The sequence below is a fragment of the Lemur catta genome, chromosome 3 (genome assembly GCF_020740605.2).
Source record: "Lemur catta isolate mLemCat1 chromosome 3, mLemCat1.pri, whole genome shotgun sequence".
Taxonomy (NCBI): Eukaryota; Metazoa; Chordata; class Mammalia; order Primates; family Lemuridae; genus Lemur; species Lemur catta.
The window spans coordinates 39,547,801-39,564,349 of NC_059130.1; the positions used below are offsets into that span (position 1 = coordinate 39,547,801).

General features: G+C 33.7%; 1 protein-coding gene across 5 annotated transcripts in view; it reads left to right on the forward strand.

Annotated features, from left to right (window-relative positions):
- The window catches only part of COP1 (COP1 E3 ubiquitin ligase), a 245,271-nt gene that overhangs the window by 140,229 nt on the left and 88,493 nt on the right, over window positions 1–16,549 (forward strand). The window contains exon 16 of one of the 5 annotated variants that reach the window (XM_045547298.1): window positions 6,954–7,216. The exons of the other annotated variants lie outside the window; for them this stretch is intronic. Coding sequence (XP_045403254.1) covers window positions 6,954–6,991 — 38 coding nt within the window. The 3' untranslated portion in view covers window positions 6,992–7,216. Of the gene's footprint in view, window positions 1–6,953; window positions 7,217–16,549 lie in introns of those variants that run through there. 5 annotated transcript variants of the gene reach the window in all.

Below are 16,549 nucleotides of genomic sequence, written 5' to 3' on the forward strand. Positions count from 1 at the left end.
TCAGGATCACTGCAACTCCCACACAGCTAGAGACAGGACACTGGAGCACAACAGTAGAAAAACCCCGCATCTTTACAATGATGCTTGCAACAGAAACATCAAAAGCAGAAGGAGAATGACCACAGAATGTTCACCTTTCAAATCTTACATAAGTGCATCTGATTGGTGGAATCTAATGCATGTCTAGAAACTATACCTGCAAGGGGGTCTGGGCAATATAGTTTAATTTTCCATCTTGCATAGGCTATAAACTCTGTTAAGATGATTGGTGGGAATGGATGCTGAGCGACAGTGGCCATTTTTAACTCAACGAGGTTAGGTATGAGTTTAGAACTTAACTTTCCTCGGTCTGAAGTAGAGGATAGTATCAGAGCAAGACATAAATGAGGCCAGTAGTCCTTACATCATTCACTGCCTTTAATTGTACCTTTCACTGAGATATGCATTTAATCACAGGAAGAACCTTTACTACTAGAAAACAGTAACTGATGTTGAATCTTCTTCATTTAGAATTGAAACATTTTTTAGAATGTAGACTGTCATCTAAAATGTTTCTCTTTAAATGATAAAATATCACTCTCCAGCTGTGGTGTTTATTTTACCAGTGAGAGCAATACAGAATCATATTCATGTTATTGCTTATTAATAATCATTTGTGATGTGATGATGAATTTCATATTAAGAATGGCTATACTTTTCTTAAACATTGCTTTTGGAGTTATGAGAGGTAGAAAATTAGTATGTGAGCTACCCACCAGTTACAGTTTAACTTCCTATTGCAAGAGCACTGTGGAGCCTGCTTGGGATGTGATGCATCATGCTAATTGTAAGCTTCACTGCCTGTGTTCATTTATATTCTATATTTGTGTTTGGTGCAATGAATTCATTTCTCTTTGTACTTTTATTTCATTATTTTCCTCTTTCACCTTTTACCACACATACAGATGTCTGGTTATTTATTTATTTTTTTAATTGGAACTTATAGCATGAAAACTTTCTTGAGGGTGGGGTAAAAATTCACAAGTATTTCTATTAAAATATCAAATCTTATATCGTGGTCCCCATGAAAATAATACACTAGAATTTTTACAGTACCATTTTGTGATTAATACTGAGAAAAAGCCTTTAAATTTTATTTTAAACCATATAAAATTTGGTCTTAAGCTCTGAGATTATGTAACACATGCTTTTACCAGAATAGAGTATTTTTAGCATAAAGGTGAAAATGTTTATTAATTGTCAATTATTTGAGTACTACCTGAAGTTTTTATATTGAAGAGAAAAAGTTGGGAAAAAAAAAACACTTTTCTGTGATTTATCTTCTCTAAAGCCAGTTTGGGAGAGCATTTTAAGACTAAAGTGAATAGAACTCCTAACAGTTTATGGTTATAATAGAATATTAGGTTTTGATTACAAGCTAAGTTGAAGCATCTTGTAATTTTATGAACTATAATTTTCATAATAGAAAATATGGGTACTCTTAAGATGTTCCTTTTAAAGTATAGTTTTTTCTGGAAATTAGTAGTATAAATCAAAGGTAAAAATTTGTATTATTCTGATTCATTAGTGGCATTTATGCTAAAAACATATTCACTGGAAAGGAATACTATTCCTAGAATAAACAGAGGAATTCTGAAATGTTTCTTTTTTTTTTTTTTTTTCTTTTTGAGACAGAGTCTCACTCTGTTACCCAGGCTAGAGTGCCGTGGTGTCAGCCTGGCTCACAGCAACCTCAAACTCCTGGGCTCAAGCGATCCTACTGCCTCAGCCTCCCAAGTAGCTGGGACTACAGGCATGTAACCACCATGCCCGGCTAATTTTGTCTATATATATTTTTAGCTGTCTGTATAATTTCTTTCTATTTTTAGTAGAGACAGGGTCTTGCTCTTGCTCAGGCTGGTCTTGAACTCCTGAGCTCAAACAATCCTCCCGCCTCAGCCTCCCAGAGTGCTAGGATTACAGGCATGAGCCACCTGGCCAGCCTGAAATGTTTTATTTAACTGTGTTATCAGTAACATTTTCAGTTTCTTTGTTACACTCAGTAAACTAAACAGTTTACTTACATAAACACACACCATTTGTTTTCCCAATTTAAATACTTTGTAGTTTTTGTGACTTGGAGTGTGATAACTCAGTCTTGAAAAAAAAAAAAAAAACCTTTTTGGGTTGTTTTTCTTGATTAATTTATTTTAAATATCAATATTGTCTTCCTTACCCTAGAACTTTCAGTGGGGTTCTCATTGCTTAAAAAATACAGATTTTTGTTTTGCTTTCTATTCTAGGCTCTCTGTGATCTACTCCAATATTTCTTATACTTACATTGTTTACTATTAGGAAATTTTCACCCAAGAGAATTTTAGTAAAGCTTCTTCTTCCATAAAGATTTCTTGATTTTCTAAAGCTGTCTGACTCTATTTTATATACTCATCTGCCATTTTTAAAAATTATGTACTCATTTAAAAATTGCTTATATTTATAATTATACCAATAGTATAAGATTACATCCTCATTTTTAACTTTAATATGACACAAATAAATCCCAAGTTTTCCTTGATCAACCTTATTAAACTACTTTTCTAGAGCTACTGCTGTTAATAGTTTTACAGGTATTTTTTCACGATTTATTGATAGATAGGTGGCATTTCTTGAGAAGGAAGCCAATAAGTATTTTTCTTTATTTAGAACAATATTTTCTTCCTTCTTTAAAAAAATTGGGATGCATTCTAAAAGGTGAATATCTGTGCTATATAAAAGACATAGAATTTTAGAATATCTGTGAGTCTCTGAAGTTGATTTAGACTACTCTTTTCCTCCCCCTTTCCCCTAACATCACAGTCACCAAAAAATAATTAATTTCTTTTAACTCAATAACCTGGTCTTTAGTTTAAGGAACTGTGAAACCTAATTTAATTCATTTTATGGAGTTAACATGGAGAAAGTTAAGTAGAATAGATATGTAAGTTTGTGGAGTGTATTTTATTATATTTTCCCATCTTATTTAAGTAGTGGGCAGGATATTAGGTTTGTTAGGGTCATAAATCTGCCTTGTCTTTTATCTTATACAGCATTTGCCATTGGGGATGATAGCTTTTCTTTTGCCCTTTAAATAAATTAAATGTCTGAATATTTTTTGTAATCTTGGTTAATTCAATATTCAGGAATATGTGTTATTTCAGTTGTGTACACTACATAGATGATAGGGGAAAAAAAAATCATCAAAAAGGTATTTTCTTCTCAAGTTTCCAAGTAATTTTGAGTGAACTCAAATGCATAAACCTGATATTCAAGAAGCATATTATTACTTTATCATAAATAAAATCTACTTTTAAGACTCCTGTATTCTAGAAACAGCTTTGAAGTACCTAGCAAGTCATCCACCTGTTTGTGTGTGTCTTGCCTTGTAGGCTATAAGTAACCCTCTAGCCAGATGTTTTAAAAAATGAGCTTCACAAGAAATTTTATGTTTATTTTAAATGCAGATATATTTTAAAATCCAGCATCTGTTATTCAACTGTTAACATAATAGATGTCATGACCATCATACGTTTTTCAAAACTAATATCAAGTAATCACTACGAACAATTTGGAAGTATGAAATACATGATGTGTATTTTAGGGAAACCACTGAAATACTAGAACCAAATTACAAAATCCAAACTATTATTGGGGGAAAAAGGAAGTAGAATATTTTGTTAATTCAATAGAAAGGAATGGGATGGAGGAAGCATAGAAAATTGGGGCAGTTGAAAAGCAGAAAATAAGATGGTAGGTAGAAATTTAGATATATCTAATTATAGTAAATGGAAATAGGTTAACGGCTGCAGGTAGAAGGAAGGATTAACAGAGAATTTAAAATGTTCAAACTACAATACTATACTCTATGAGAGACACATTTAATACAATAATATAGAAAATTTTATTTTGGCACAGTTGTAGATAGTCAAGTGGAACAAAACCAGAAAAAGATTTATAAATATGTAGGTATTTGATACCTTGCAATGATGATTGCATAGAGTTGGGAAAATATGGAATTTTCATGCTTAGACAATTGATATCTGTATGGGAAAATGAAATTCAACCTCTTTCTCACACAGTATGAAAAATCAGTTCCATGTAATTAAATGACCTAAATGGGTGAACAGCAAAATTGTCATTTAGAAGATAATATAGGACAGTATCTTTATGATCTTGTGGTAGGGAAGGCTTTAAGATATAAAAAGTATAAACTAAAAATGAAAAGCAGGATAAGTTTGGCTACAATAAAGTTAAAAACTTCTGTTCATCAAGTAAAACCTGAAAGAAATAATTTTCTAAAAAGTCACTAATTGAGAAAAGATATTGAGAGCACACAAATGACAAAGTGTTAGTATCTAGATTGCATGGCCCTGTCCTTTAAATAAAAAAGAATTAAGTAGTGTGCCCTACAGCCTTGCTATTCAAATTGTAGTCTGCACATCAATACCATTAGGATCACCTGGGAGCTTGTAAGAAATGCAAATTCTAAAACCCTACCCAAGACCTTCTGAATCAGTATTCTGGAGGTGGATCCTAGGAACTTGTGTTTTATCAGGTTCCCCAGGTGATTCTTAATGCACCTTAAAGTTTGAGAAGCCCCACCCTAGAGAAATACATATTTACTTAATGTATACAGTAGCATATATATATAGTAAAAAACTGAAAACAGTACACATATTTACTGATAGGACATTCATACTGTGGAATATATTCAGCTGTGAAAATGAACTGCAAATCCATGAATCAGCATGTGTGAGTAACAAGTATAAATGTTGAGTAAAAGAAAGTCCCATAAGAACATACAGTGTGATTCCATTTATGAACATTTAATACAAACAGTATATTATTTAGGAATATATAGATTGATACTCAGACGACAAAAGGAATAAACATTATAACTTCAAGGTTAGCACTTACCTGTCAGGTGGAGAAAAAGAAAATGTGATATACTGATGACTTTTAAGGTATAAAATTATCATATTTGTAACCAGGGTGGTAATTACAAAGAGGTTGAAACTATTCACATACAATTTATGATAACTCTTCTGTATGCAAGCTATTTTTCCAAGTCAATTGTTTAAAAAGATATTTTTAAATGTCAAATAATTTAAGCAAATGCTAAAATGTTAGCATATAGACATCTACAAAAAATCATTAAATAATTTTTTTTCTTGGTGACTTTTATGATATCCTAGAAACCTCTAAAAGGTGACTTATATTTTGATGTTTATAAGTGAAGATGGTTTGAGTGAACAGACTAGGGAATCCCTGTTAAATTTTTCTTTATGAAAGATTGAGGCCTTATTAGAACTATTTATTTCTGTCGTTTCCATTCCCAGTAGGTCATATCAGGCTTCAATGTCAGCTGTATCATTTGTGTTCTTTTTTGCAAGCACTGAACACTCAACTTGAACTACAGCTAGCATGAAAAATGTATAAGGGAAATATTAGCATAAGCCAAAATCCAGAATAAAGTAAAACCATCATTGTTTATTCAAATATTCATTCAGTAGGAGAAAAAGGTTTTTACATCCCGGTATGTGTTTTACTGAAAGGGTTCTGGAAAATGTGTTTTTTCTCATTGAGGTTTTAAAAATTGTGCTCCATTTTTTTATTTTTTTATTTATTTTTATTTTTTTTATTTTTTTTTTATTTCAGCTTGTTATGGGGGTACAAAAGTTCAGGTTATATATATTGCCCATGTCCCGCCCATCCCCCCAAGTCAGAACATTCAAGCGTGACTGAAAAAAATTTTAATGTAGTATCCACTAAGTGTCTTCACTGTAAAGTTAATCTTCCCTTTGTAATTAATAAGTAATTTGTGGGGAGATAGTTTGAGACTATGTAAATATTTTGTTCCTTATTAAACTTTTACCCCATAAAAAAAATTAAACTTTCTGAGAAGAAAGAACTGTTTTAAGTTTGTTCGTTTGTTTTAGTTTCAAAAGCTTGATTTTGAAATAAAAGCCTACAAATCCTAAAAAAAAATAAAAAAATTGTGCTGCAAATGTGGCTTACTGCTGTATATATATTAATGTCAATCTGTCTTATGGAATTCTTTAAATATTTCTGAAAACCCTATGTTAGACAATTGAAATCATTTTTTATCTAAACCTTTAGTTAGTGTTTTTATATTCTGGTTGCAAGGTTAGATTTATTTATATATATTATATATATATATTTTCCTAAACACAGAGTAATGAATCCTGTAACTATAGATTATTTCTTTAGTGAGAATAGGAATAAGGATATTGAGAAGAGGTTATATTATATTATAAGGGACTGCCACAGAAAATGTAACATTTAGCCACTAGTATCTGAGTTACGTATATTCATTAGAGACATGATGAAAACATAACTTTAAAGGACTTAGTTGAATTAAATCAAATGTGGCTATTTTTCCTCCCAGGGATGCTAATTTAAAATAGAATATATAGATTGCCAAGAGCTTGAAAACCTATGTAAGCCAGCTTTCTTTCCATTTAGTGATTATCTCATCTTCTTTTGACTTTCTGATGTATAAATACAGGGCCTATACCTATTAATATTGTACAAGTCACTTCTGTCTGTTAGTGGTCCTGAAATAATGTTAAGCCATATAAATTACCTTTTAAACTCTAGTATAATTTTACTTACTTTTTCTCTGTTAATCAATATTAAGCTATTATTGTAAGATGTTGAAAGATTTATGTTTAATATTTATAGTAAATTACATTAATCATCTCAATTATTCGCCCCTCCCTTTATCTGTGTGCTTTGCCATAAAGCATTGCTTTCCCACTGTGGGAAACATCCCTACCCTTTGACTCTGAGGTTGTCCATATAACTTGCTTTGCCCCAAGTAATGTTAGGTGTGACATTGGCCAGAAGTTTGAAGTTGCATACATATTAATAGTTGGTCCTGTTTTCTCTTGCCCCTCTACCATCATCATGAGAAGGACCTGCTGGTCCCAGGAGAAGGAAGAAAGACATCTGAAGCAGAATCTACTTCCCTAGCCTAATCAGTCAACCTCCAGACACATAAGCAAACTCTGCTGAAAGCAGCCAACCATAAACTGTTCCTCAGATCAGTGAGAGTAAATAAATATTCAAAGCCACCAAATTTTGAAACAGTTTGTTAAACACCAATTTTGTGGCAATGGCTAATTAGTAGACTTTTCTATGAAATTTTATGATAGTGAATGAATAAAGGCTACTGTACCTGATTGTCAAGACTCCAACTGGTCATTTTCTGTTCATAAAAAAATCATTACATACAGAGTAGCAATACACTTGTAGCCAATCATATCACCTTCTTCACTGATTTCCACTTATCTGAAAGCACAGAAAAAATCTACATAAAATCATTCTACTGCTTTTCAGAAATCTTCACATATAGAAATATATACTTAAATACTTTATATGTAATCTAAAGCAAAGATCTTCAAAATGGAGTAAGAAAACCCTTGTGAAACACTAACATTGTTTGAGGTATATGTAGACACTAATAGATTTCAAAAAATCAGTCTTTAGATCCTCAAATTATATACATAGGTTGATACGCCTGATGAAGATTGAAGTATCATGCCAGTTCTCTTTTTACACTTCAACTTTTACAGCATCTTTTTTACTGTTTTATAAAAGAAAGGCATATCTTTCATCATCCTGAATCTTAGTATGGTACCTTATTCTAGGGTGTAAAAATGTCAGAGTTACCAAACAAAGGGATAATTTTGAATGTTGGTGCTAGAAAGTAACTTCCTATCATTCTTTGTCTTACAGGTATTTCTATTAAGAGTGAAACATGGCATTAAGAAAAGTATATTTTATATCATGTTATAGTGTTTTCTACTTTAGATATTTGTTGAGTGAAACAGTGGAAGTGGATATAGTTTTTTCTTTAAAGGACTTCTTCCCATTTCTGAGTACTGCAAAAAAAAAAAATATATATATATATATATGTATGCACTGTTCTAAGAGTAAGTCTCCTGGGAGCAAAGCAAAGAGCATTAGCACTAAACATTGAAAGTGGATCTCCTTACTTCATCCAGGCAGTACCCTTTACACCCTGTTTACCCATTTAACTGTCAAAGAATCAGAATTCAGAATTGAGATGTTACAAGGATGCATATTAACACTTTTATTTGAATTGAAAAAGATAATCTGGTAGATTAAATATAGTCCTTTTTTACATATAAATTGATGGGCCAAGTCTGCAATGTCAAGGTTTCAACAAAAATACCCTTAAAGCATGAAATAATGTAAAAGCAAAAAGCAGAATAGTGCCTCCAAAATACTGTTGGCAAAGTTGTATTAAAATTACAGCATTTTGGTTTTTTGCAACCTTTTAGAGCATATATTAGTAACAGGCAGAAGTAATACTGGCCCACAGGCCATTATCTGCAATTCGAAAGTCCAAAAAGGTCTGAATGCCAAAAAAGTCATTGCTCATTTGATGACATAATCAGATGGGGAGCAGAGCCGTTTATCTTTATATATTTCATTAGTGTAATTCATAAATTTTATAGCAGAAATATTAATGTGTTTGATTAAAAGTTGATGCATTATTGAGAGTGTTGCATAAATGAACCATATTGCTTTCCAAAATCTGAAAAATTCAGAATTATGAAACTCATCTGCCCCAATAAAGGACTGTAGTTCTTTCATTTGATTTAATATTGATAAAGCTATTTTGGTACTTTTGTTTGCAAAAAATGTGACTTTAAGTGACTATTAATTACTAGGTAGTAAGGTAGATGGTTCTGGTTTTTTGCATTGAATAAAATTGAAGGATAATCTAATAGATTTGTCAGATGATTGATCATTAAAAAATATTTTTGATACTTGATTACTGTGAGATTTTTGGCATAGACTTGGGATTTAAAAAATTGAGTGACATTACAATGAGAACACTTTCTGTTGCTATGATTATATAAATATCAAAGTGAACAGTAGAAATACAAAATGCTGAATTATTCGAATGGATTTCTGATAGGAGAACAAAATGGAGACAAGGAGTGAGGGATAAAAGGATGCCACAGCCATCTTATTAAGACACATTTCCAGTAAAATGTTACTTTTTTAAGAATTAATATCTGTAGTATTTTTGATCAGTTATGTTCTAATAATTTTAGTGGTAACTGAAATGAAAAAATTTCTTGAATGTTTTGGTCACAGGAAAGGAAATTAATGTGTGTGTGTGTGTGTGTGTGTGTGTGTGTGTGTGTGTGTGTATGCATTTTTTTTGCCAGAGAAGAAAGAATGGTAAGACTTACTTTTAAAACCTAGCATGAAATCATTTGGATGGTTTTTATTTTGTAAGGGGAATCAAAATGCAAATTCAAGGAAAAGATTATATAAAGTTTATCAAAGAATAGCTTGTTCATATATTTTTTAAATGGATGATATTGAACATCAAATCATTGTGTTTAGAATATATTAAATTTAAAATTTATATTTTAAAATGTCAGTATTTACTATGTTAGAAATGTCAGCTCTTTCAGTTACTTAAATATATGATGACAGTTTTTAAATGTTGATTTAAAAATTTATGAGGGTGTAGTTTTTCAGTATTCTTTTAGGCAAAAAGGTTAAAAGTCAACTAATCTACCTGGTTAGTTAATTTGGGGATATAAAAGTTTAGTTATAGATGCTTGAGTCAGTGACTGGCTAGTACTAATCAACAGGTAGGTGTTAAATGCTTAAATTGATGAATTAGTCTTTAAATGGGATATGGTACAATGTTACATGAAAAAATACAGTATTTCTAATTGCAAAGAAATACTTATTTTATGATGTAAATGAAGTGTATTTAGTGAGATATAGGATTTTTTCCCATAAATTCATACATGGAACCTGGTTTCACTCCACTATTATAGACCCACTTATGGATGTAGAAGGCAGTTCAGAATCTCCAAAACTTTTCTCATTCCTGCTCTCTTTTCTCTTAATTCCCTTACTTTTTCTCTTCTTCCCTGCTTTCTCTCCATTCTTTCCTTTTCTACCTCCATCTTTTCCCTTCCACTCTTCCTCCCTTTTCTTTTTTTTTTATTCTCCTTCCATTTCTCCCCTCTTCCCTTTTTCCCTGTCTCCTGTCCCCCTTACTTTCTTTCCCCCTTGTTCTTCTCCCCCCCACATCTTTCTCTAGTTCTGTACTGCCACTGTATACTCCTCAGTGGCTCTCAGCTCCATGCTTGGGTCTCTCCCCATAGTTGTACACACACATTTTCTGACTTCCTTTACTTACCACCACTTTACTGCTAAATTCTCATTAATTCTCCCTGTACAGTTCTGTGATGCCAGAAAAATTGAGTAACTGCCTTTTTCATATGTACTAATCAAATAAAAGATATCTGAGATTTTGCTGGTATTATTTCCCTTCCATCACCTTAGAATTGACTGTTTTCTTCTATTTATTATTCTTCCTAGTCATTTTTTTTGTCAATTTTTTTTTATTTCAGCTTATTATGGGGGTACAAAAGTTTAGGTTATGTATATTGCCCATGCCCCCCCCAGTCATTTTATCAGCCTTTATTTCTAAGTGAATTTTTAGCATTACTGATGTGATAGAGAGAGCCAACTGATTGTGAGACCAAGCTTGATGACATATATTAAAATTTTCTAACCAGGGTACTTAAAAGATGCTACTGCAGAGTAAATAAGGAAAGAATGAGCTGCTATTCACTATTGTAGGCTGATATGAATGAGAAGGAACAATGCACCAGGCAGAATCAATGTAATTTTCTTACAAGCATACAAGATTTTAGAAGTGGGCTCCATAGAGGAGATAAGATTTGTCAAAACATATTCACTTTGAGAGTTTTTCTTCTCGTTAGTATATATGTAGAAAGCCACAAGAAAATGTCACTCTCATCTTAAAAACACAAAAGGCTATATAAACTACAGAATTACAACTTTTCTTGACCCCTGTCAGAGAGCCAAGTTCACAAGGTAATTACCGGAACTGAATTCCAAAGAATGATATAAATCCCTTAAAGAGAGATGATACACTGAACTATTTTCACCATTTGCAGATCACAAGAGGAAGAAGTAGCCACCATAGAAGCTGGTAAGAAGAAATGAGCTGAAATTTTAATGCATTTCTAAAGGCCTAATGTAGATTAGCATATCAGCATAGAATAACTAGAAGCCCAAAACACAAGGGAAGTATATACTTACAAGCTTTTCTCTGTGGCCCACCACTGACTGCTCAAGAGAAAGAGTGGGCTGACCCAATAGCCCCTGTCAGTGGCCTATAAGAGTTGATGAAGTGATCAGTTTCTGCTAGAGAACCTGCAGAATACATCATTCATTTCTCTAGACCCTTCCCTCATGTGGAGCAGAAGCTTTAAGCCATAGCAAAAGGAGCAGGAAAACCTCTTGGGCCTAGAATCCTGCAAAAATGCAAAGGAAAGATCTGCTACCACTGATAGAGTGACATGAAACTCTCCTGCCTAAGACCTGCCTCAGTCAGATTCTGTGAGAGCTTAGCTGCCAAGGTGATGAGAGACTGAAACATTAAAAATCCATGTACCCAAAGCTCAGGCATATGTGTCTTTTCTAAGAATATGGACTAGAAGAACTGAGAACGCTGCCCCAAGCAGAATCACACCAAAAAAAAAAAGGAAAGAAAGAAAAGAAAAGCAAGAGCAATTTATTGCTGGAGGAGGGACTGGAGCATGAAGAAAGAACCCCTTCTTTTAAGCTTATTCAGAGATTGCTAAAAACTAAGGATAGATAAGGTACACTGAGAAAAATTTCCTGACACTCGAGAACCACACTAATCTCAAAGTAACAGCAGTTCTTTGTTTGCCAGATGTTAGTGCTGTAGTGCATTGATAGTAAGCTTAACAACCAAAACCAAAATCCAGCCAAACCACTGATTAGATTGATTGATTCTTTCATACTAATGGCCTGACAGAAAAAATACCATTTACTACCTGAGTTTCTACTGTTTTATACAAGGTCTCTTACAATATAATGAAAAATTGTTTGATGCATAAATAAGATAATCCAGTCTATTGCCAAGACACAAAGGGATGAGTAGATTCATAGGTGACCCAGATGTTGGGGTTTGGTGACATAAAGTTTAAAATAATTGATTAATATGTTAAAGGAACTTTTTGGGAAAGGTAGATGACCTGCTTGAAAAGATGGAGAATTTCAGCTGAGACATGGAAAGTATTTCTTAAAAGTGAAATGATCATCCTAGGAATCTTGATAACAAAAATGAAGAATTCCTTTGATGTCCTTAGCAGATTGGATACAATTAAGGAAAAAAAATCAGTGAACTTTGAAGATCAATAGAAATTAACTAGAATGAAAGTGTGGGAGAAAAAACCAGAACAAAGTAGCCAAGAGTTGTGGGACAATGTCAAGCAGTCAAATATACTTGTAATTGAAGTTGCAGAAGGAGAAGAGAGGAGAGAAAGGACCAAGAAAAAATATATGAAGAGATCATGGCTGGGAATGTTTCTAGAATGATGAAAGACAACCAGCCACAGATCCTAAGAGCTTACAGAACCTTCCCAGTATAAAAACAAAACAGATAACAAAACACCTACACATATCAAGTCAAACTAGGAAAAGGTAGTCAGAGAAAAAGAAATACAATGTACAGGGAAAGATAAAAACTGTAGCAGACCCCTAGTCAGAAACTTATACAGACTACTGGCCAAAAAAGGCAATGAAGCCACCACATACTGAAAGTCCTGAAAAGAGCTGGGGGGGTGGAGGGGAGTGAACCCAGAATTCAGTATCCAGCCAAAATATATTATACAATGAAGACAAAATACAGATTTTTATTTCAAACAACCAAAAACTACATGTTAAGTCAGAAACTATGACCCATATAAATAGGGTATAAAAACCTTACTTGCATGAATAGGAGGTGGATGGATGGATATAGAAAGATAGATGCTTACAGAAACATGAGACATCTTTATCAAAATCTGAATTTTCTTTTACAGCAAAATCATCAACAAGAGTATATTACCACTTTCGTCTTTAGTCCTCTCATGTTTAGTACCCTACAGGCAGCATGCTGAGTAAGAGGAAGAAAGACAAATCCTACATGTGAAGTAGAACTTCCTTTCAATGGAGGATCCTGGGGCCCTTCCCTTTTGGGAAGATAAATTTAGTGTTCCTAAGTTTACAAAGCAGAGTTTTCTTTTTTTGGAACACACAAGAAGATACTATTCTGATCTCTACAAAGGTGTCCAGACTATTTAGGCATCTTTTTAGTTAATTCACAACCCTACCGTGGACTGTATTAGTCAGTTTGACTCTCTGAGAGAGAAAGAAAAATTTTATTATCCTTTGGATGGAAGCAATTGGCAAGATACATTGAGGAACAATTAACTGCAGGTCTAATACTGATGGTATCTGAAAAGCAAACATTTCTGAAGGAAATACAAGCAAACATCATTCGTAGTATACAACTGTCCTTAACAGAGGAGGCTAAGAAGTCTTGAAAAATATCGGTAAGATTTGTTTTTCCACACTGAGATAATTTTCGTTGTCAGCAGACTTGAAATGCAAGAAATGTTAAGGAAAGTTCTTTAGGCAGAAGGATTTTGACACCAGATAAAAATTTGTTTCTACCTAAAAGAGCATCTGAAGATGGCAAAAATGAGAGTAAGTATAAAAGAATGAATTAAAGAATTAAAGCAGGCCGGGCGTGGTGGCTCACGCCTGTAATCCTAGCACACTGGGAGGCCGAGGCGGGTGGATTGTTTAAGCTCAGGAGTTCGAAACCAGCCTGAGCAAGAGCGAGACCCCGTCTCTACTAAAAAAAAAAATAGAAAGGGCTGGGCGCGGTGGCTCATGCCTGTAATCCTAGCACTCTGGGAGGCCGAGGCGGGTGGATTGTTTGAGCTCAGGAGTTCGAGACCAGCCTGAGCAAGAGCGAGACCCGATCTCTACTGAAAATAGAAAAGAAATTATACGGACAGCTAAAAACATACACATATATAGAAAAAATTAGCCAGGCATGGTGGTACATGCCTGTAGTCCCAGCTACTCGGGAGGCTGAGGCAGGAGGATTGCTCAAGCCCAGGAGTTTGAGGTTGCTGTGAGCTAGGCTGACACCACGGCACTCTAGCCCGGGCAACAGAGTGAGACTCTGTCTCAAAAAAAAAAAAAAATAGAAATTATCTGGCCAACTAAAATATATATATAGAAAAAATTAGCTGGGCGTGGTGGCGCATGCCTGTAGTCCCAGCTACTCGGGAGGCTGAGGCAGTAGGATCGTTTAAGCCCAGGAGTTTGAGGTTGCTGTGAGCTAGGCTGACGCCACGGCACTCACTCTAGCCCAGGCAACAAAGCGAGACTTTGTCTCAAAAAAAAAAAGGAAAGAAAAGAAAGCATTAAAGAATAATTGGCAATGCCAATTCTATGTAATTTTTTTCCAGAAAGTGTAGATGAAACAGTCCCCACCAAATGTTTTGAGGCCTGTATTACTACTACTACTACCATAACTACTACTGCTATTACTGCTACTATTACTGAAAACTATAGCTCAGTATGCCTTATGAATATAGAGGTAAAAATTCCTAACAAAATATTAGCAAACTGAATCCAACAATGTATAAAAAGTATAATAGATCATTACCAGATGGAGTCATTCCAGGAATACAAGGCTTGTTCGATATTGGAAGAAGGAAGATCAATGTAATATAATAGTAGTTTAAAGAAGAAAAAGCACATTTTCATATTAGTTGATGCAGAAAAAACATGGGACAAAGTTCAATACCCATTCATAATAAAAACTCTCAGAAAACTAGAAACAAGCAAATTTTCTCAACCTGCTAAAGAGCATCTACAAAAATAACAGTTAACAGAATATTTGATGATGTAGTGTTGAATTTTTCCCTCTGAAGACCAAAAACAAGAATATTTTCTTTCATCACTCCTGTTTATCATTGAACTGAAAGTCATACCTAGTCATGTAAGACAAGAAAAGGAAATAAACAACATACAGATGAGATCAAAAAGTAAAAATGAAACTGTCCCTATTTGATAGGTGGCATGATAGTCTATATAGAAAATTCCAAGAAATGTACAAAGAGAGTTCTAGAACGAATAAGGGATTTAGCAAGGTATAATGTCAATACCCCTGCTAGTGATGAGCAATTGGAAAGCAAACTTTAAAACAAACTTTAAAAACTACTTATAATTACACCATAAAAAAAGACTTAGGTTTAAATCCAACAGAACATGTTTAGGGTCTCTATGCTGAAACTATAAAATGCTAGTCGAAGAATCAAAGAAGATTTAAGTAAATAGAGATATGTACCATGTTTACAAGTTGGAAGAGTTAACATACTAGAGATGTGAATTCTCCCTAAGTTGATCTATAGGTATAACACAATTCCAATAAAACCTCAGTAGGATTCCTTTTTTCTCCCCCCTGACATACAACAGGTAAATTTGCTGGGAAAACTGGATCCTCACCTCTCACCTGTCACAAAAATCAATTCAAGATGGATAACAGACTTAAACCTAAGACATGAAACCTTAAGAATTCTAGAAGAAGATGTTGGGAAGACCCTTTCAGACATTGGCCTAGGCAAAGAATTTTTGGAGAAGACCCCCCAAAGCAATCACCACCACAACAAAAATAAATAAATGGGATCTGATCAAATTAAAAAGCTTTTGCACAGCCAAAGAAACTGTCATTTCTAGAGCGAATAGACAGCCTACAGAATGGGAAAAAATATTTGCTCTCTACACATCCAATAAAGGGCTGATAAAAAGAATCTATCTAGAACTTAAAAAAATCAACAAGAAAAAATCAAACAACCCCATCAATAAATGGACAAAGGAACTTTTTAAAAGAAGACAGAATTATGGCCAGCAAACATATAAAAAAAAATGCTCAGCATCTCTAATCATTAGAGAAATTCAAATCAAAACCACAATGAGATATCACCTAACCTCAGTTAGATTGGCCTCTATCAAAAAATCCCAAAACAACAAATGGTGAGGATGTGGAGAGACGGAAACACTCTTATACTGCTGGTGGGACTGCAAATTGGTACAACCTCTGTGGAAAAGAATTTGGAGATACCTCAAAGAGCTAAAAATAGAAATACCATTCTGTCCAGCAATAGCACTATTAGGCATCTATCCAAAAGAGCAAAAGACATTCTATAATAAAGACATCTGCACCCGAATGTTTATGGCAGCACAATTCAGTATTGCAAGGATGTAGAAACAACCCAAGTACTCATCAATTCATGAGTGGATTATTAAAATTTGGTATATGTATACAATGGAATATTACTCAATTATAAGAAACAATGGTGATCTAGCACCTCTTGTATTTTCCCAATAGGATTCTTTGTGGGTATACACAGGTTGATTCTAGAGTGTATATGAAACAGTAAAGGAGATAGAATAAACAAAACAGTTTTGAAAAAGAATAAAGGTGGAGGAATCACGCTGTCTGATCTTAATATTTACTATACAGGTACAGTGAATCAAGACAGTGTGGTATTGATGGAATGATAAGCACACGGATCAGTAGAACAGAATATAGAGTCCAGAAATAAAC